Here is a 4,695-nt window from a genome sequence, read left to right on the forward strand (position 1 = left end):
TCGTGAAGTTCCCCGATATTTGATTTTCCAATCGTTTAAGCTTAATCCGCGGCGCTTGGGAACCCGACGCCAGTCTTCCAAGAAGGCCACATTTCGGCACACATGTTTTTTTGAATCGCAAACAAATCCACAATTTCTGTTATTTCTAGTACTAGTCGAGCTCGAAAACAAGAAAAGTAGTGCTCGAAAATGTCACTTGGGTCAGCTAGTTTTTTGGGACCAGTTGAAGCGGTGCCATGCAGCAAAATTGTGCGTAAAAAAGCTGAGACCATTACCTCTGTTGTGTATCTCTTTTCAGCTGAAGTGTTGCCATTCTTCGCAGTTGCAAAACGGAACGCGTTCCAGCGTGAATTGTGGCGTCACTTCTGCGTAGCGTGATAGAATCGTACCTAAAAGTGGGAAACTCTTCTGATCGGATTACGCATTTTTCGCTGTGGAGTGGTCAGTTTAACGAAATCACAAGTTAGCATCATGAGTGAGAATCGTGGGTTTGGTTTCGGGTGTCGAGAAGCCCCGGATATTTGCGACAAGTTTTTGGAAAACCAAGGATACTACCGCAAGCACACAGCATTAGATTCGTCCTCGCTGTTCCGCGTCGTCTCCGAACAGCAGTACAGCATCCAGTTACACCACGAGGAAGTCCGCAAGCAATGTGTAAACTACATGCGCGCCAATAGAGCGCAATTTAAAAAGGTGCGTACAGCTTTGGCGCGGATGATGCGCTTTCCCTAACCTCACTTTCCGTCTAAAAAGTGAATGCACAGTCTGATCTGATAGTCTGATACCTTGTGTTGTCGTTTCGTTTTCACCGTAGGATATCAAGTGGGACTTTGAAGGGTATTTGGAAAATATGAGTCGGCTGAAAACGCACGGTACCCTGGTGGAACTGAAAGCCTTGGCGCATCTTCACAAGTAAGTAGTAGCTTTCCTTCATTCCCGTGAAATAGCTGTGCTGTGAACTACATCGCATAACCTAATGTTTTGATTGCACAGAGCCAATGTTCGCTTGTTCGAACCGTTTGCCGATGGAAAATGGTTCCTGCAGAATGATTCGTACGATAATCTTTGGAGAGTGTTTATCGGGCGTAATAATCATTTCGATTCGATTTATACCATGGACCACATTACTAATATGGCCGAATGCCAGGGTAAGAAGGGCAATTTTATGCTCATAGTCCTATAGTAATCTAATCCTCTTTTAAATCTCGTTCCTCTAGCGATAGTGTACGACATACTGTACACGAAGGTGTTGCTAATGCCTGACGTGCAGTATGCGGTTGAGCGGATGCTGCACGATTCTGAAGATCACAGGATCACGTACGACGAAGACGAGCAGGGTAGCAAAGTCGTCACAACAGAAGATGGCCGACAAATGAAGCTGAGCGCGGCTAGCGAAACGGAATGCGTGCTGAAGAATTCGCAGCTGTGTCATTTCCATAACATAACAAACTTTGATGCGATTCAGCAGTTCTTCGCCATCCATGGTTCGGCCGAGGGCTACCGTGTGTACGTTGGGCTGAACGTGCGTCAGGGTGTAAGGAAGCCGAATCCGTTGCTGGAGGACCAAAACTTGTCCTGCGTGCGTCAGTTGCTGAACCTAGGCATTACGCCGTTCCCGTACAAGGTGGCCAAAGCACTCGATCGTAACATCTACCGGAACGTGGAGTTTGACGTGTGGCACGAGATCCGGGCGGAGAAATGGAAAGCACATCTTTTGCAGGTGAGTGTTTTACGGTACAGAACGGGATGTTGAACGAAATGTGTATTTTAAGTCTGTTTTCCACACGCTGGCTTGTTGGGGAGTCAACTCATGAAGTCAAGTCATCGACTTCTCTTGCACTTTTTTCTCTTGTCTTGAAAGTTAAACCTATACTCAGCTTTTTAAAAGGTAGGTAAATGATTTCTACACTCAGTTTTGCTGAACATGGATTTCAAACCAAAGATTGTTTCCAAAACATTCACTTTCTTCATCAATCATTGTCCCATCGGGATATACATAGGTGAACGAATGCTTTCCAGAGCATCACCTGTGTTCTGTCACCAGTATTGCCCATTATTTAATAGGAATATACTCTATGGGAATAACAAGTGTGATCCACTCCGGTATTATTGCCTTTGCAATCCATCGAGTGAGGTTTGAGTTTTGATTTCTGTTCAGGATTACGGTGAAACGAATCTGCTTCGAATACAATATAGTCATGGTTCCATTAGATATTGAAGATAAAGCAAAATAGCAAATGCATTAGAATTGTGTATATCCGAATGTTAAATGCCCAATGCACGAAGATTTATTCTGTGTTCTACACGTACAGTTGTTACGGTGGTTCAGTTGTAGCTTCTCGGTTAAACCTGAAGTGTAGCATGGTCCTGAATTACAAAAACAACTACGGCAGCTTGAGTCGATGTTCTTTTGCTGCAGGGGAAACACGACAAGAAGTAAACTGTGTACATATTTTGAATTTGACGAGCAACCACGTGGCGCTGACTGTAAAATCCATACAACTTGCAAACAACAATTGTGTGCTCAACATCATTAGACCAACGCCCTATTTCCACGTGTGGTTATGACCTCCGAGCTTAGCCAATTGTCATATGGTAATCTGGTTATCATACTAACCCGTTGTGGGTGAATGACCAACTTATTGTATGTAATGTTTTCAATATTTACCTAGCCCCTCTGTATACCGGAAGTACATGGAAGAAGAATTACAGTATAAAATGTTGTTTCTATATCTTTGCAGATAACACACACAGCACATAACGAGAACCAAATCGATCAAACGAGACAATCTTACGAAGATAGATATATGCATGAAGGTAAGAGTTGTGTATGCGTATGATTAGCTTTGTTTAAATACACGGAAAACTCGAATCATTTTACGTCCATTTTTCATAGGCAATCGTCGTGGCAAGCGTATAGAATTCGTTAAAAATCCGTTTATAGAGCCATCCGAGATAAATGAAGTGATCGATTCCATAGCGGAAGACGAGCCCCCTGCACAGCAATTGAACACAAACGAAGTAGCCGATCCTCATCTGGAACTTGTTCCCTATCCGGTGGAGCAGTGCGGGTATCTTCCGCGACCAGTTCAGTTCGGCGACACGAACGCGGTTGGTGTGGTGGCCTCCGATCAAAACCAATTTCCCTTTGGTGACAAGAACGGGCAGTGTTCTGCAGGAGGGGTAGGATGCTGTACAATTCTCCCGTTCTACCCTGTTGCTCCAATGGTACGTGGGGGATTGGGATGAAGCTTTGAATGCTGAGTAGCACAACACATACTAATATTCGTGTGTTTTAGACATTTCGTGCATTACCTGGACTGAATCAAATACAGCAGCAGCTGCCCGCCATTATGCCAAATAACAATCAACAGCTTGTTTCTGAACAGCAGCAACAGCAACTGACATTTGTGCCGAACTCCTCCACGGTGATTAAAACTTCCAACGAATGTTCAATGCTGTACCATATGCAACAAACTCAGATAACTCAGCAGGTGTTGCAGCATCAAATACAACAGCAGCAGCTCCAGCAACAGCAGCAGCTCCAGCAACAGCAGCAGCTTCAGCAACAGCAGCAGCTCCAGCAACAGCAGCAGCTCCAGCAACAGCAGCAGCTCCAGCAACAGCAGCAGCTCCAGCAACAGCAGCAGCTCCAGCAACAGCACCAACAGCTGCAGCACCAAGAACAGCAGGAACACCAACAGCAGCAGCAACACCAACAGCAGCAGCAGCAACCGCAGATCATTTGCCCATACGTTCCGATTGCTGGACATGCACCGTACATACATGGGTGCATTTATAACTGTTTGCCAAACGTAGGGGAAGCAAGCAGTAAGTTTCGTACAGGGTTGAATTGGTCTATTAGCCAGTAATATGTTCTAAATTCTTTATTTCACAGATCATGGTACAATAGCGTTGGCGTACGATATAAACCCGTTGAATTCGCCGCCGCCTTTTAATTGTGCTCAATTTTGGCCCAACAATTAAGCTGAATGTTTGCTTTTGATGCTAATGTAACGGTTTACTTCTTCGGTAAGTGTGTAGCTCTTCTTTCCGATGTGGTTTTATATGAAGTTGGTTAACCATTTTAACATTTGAATTTATTTACAGATAATTTAATATCGATTTTTTGTCATAAAGAGTTCTCTTAAAACTTGATTGAGGTAGTCGAAACAGAATCTCATGTCTTGCTCTTTATCGCTTTTTTTTGATTTCGTATACTGATCGTATTTCGTATTTGATATTGATGAAATTGATTTCGTAACTTGTTTTTGTGAATTCCTCACATACTCAGCCAATCCGATCGTGTGTGGGTTACATTTAAAGTGTGGATTTTTTGGCATTACTGAAAAGTATGTTCTATATTTACACGATATTTCTTGATCGAATTTCATGTAAACAATAAAAAATGCATTCCAATAAACTTCTCTGACAAAAACACAATATGCTGTGTTGTAGTATTATTCTTTTATTAAAATAGCATCAATAGTGTTCGCATGGGAAAATACGCAATCAATTAGAGGGAACGGCAAGTGAAGGCAGCGTTATACCCGTTCGCGGGTTGCAGTATCACATTCCAGGCTCATACTTAAAAGATGTTTTATCTTGGTCCATTGAGCGTCTTAACGTTGAATTTTATTTTTTTACGAGATCAGCTACGAAATTATTTAATGTTCTTCTGCCAGAATGTACAAC

General features: G+C 43.0%; 1 protein-coding gene across 1 annotated transcript; it reads left to right on the top strand.

The window, feature by feature from the left end:
• Window positions 1-235: 235 nt before the first annotated feature.
• Window positions 236-4,408, top strand: LOC120953659 (uncharacterized). Its single transcript, XM_049605100.1, has 9 exons — window positions 236-693; window positions 815-912; window positions 994-1,148; window positions 1,218-1,720; window positions 2,742-2,817; window positions 2,897-3,228; window positions 3,300-3,831; window positions 3,899-4,032; window positions 4,111-4,408. Exons 1-8 carry the CDS (start codon window positions 472-474, stop codon window positions 3,985-3,987), a joined length of 2,007 nt encoding a protein of 668 aa, XP_049461057.1. The 5' UTR covers window positions 236-471; the 3' UTR covers window positions 3,988-4,032; window positions 4,111-4,408.
• The last annotated feature ends 287 nt before the right edge of the window (window positions 4,409-4,695 follow it).

The sequence above is a fragment of the Anopheles coluzzii genome, chromosome 2, assembly GCF_943734685.1.
Source record: "Anopheles coluzzii chromosome 2, AcolN3, whole genome shotgun sequence".
NCBI classification, from domain to species: domain Eukaryota; kingdom Metazoa; phylum Arthropoda; class Insecta; order Diptera; family Culicidae; genus Anopheles; species Anopheles coluzzii.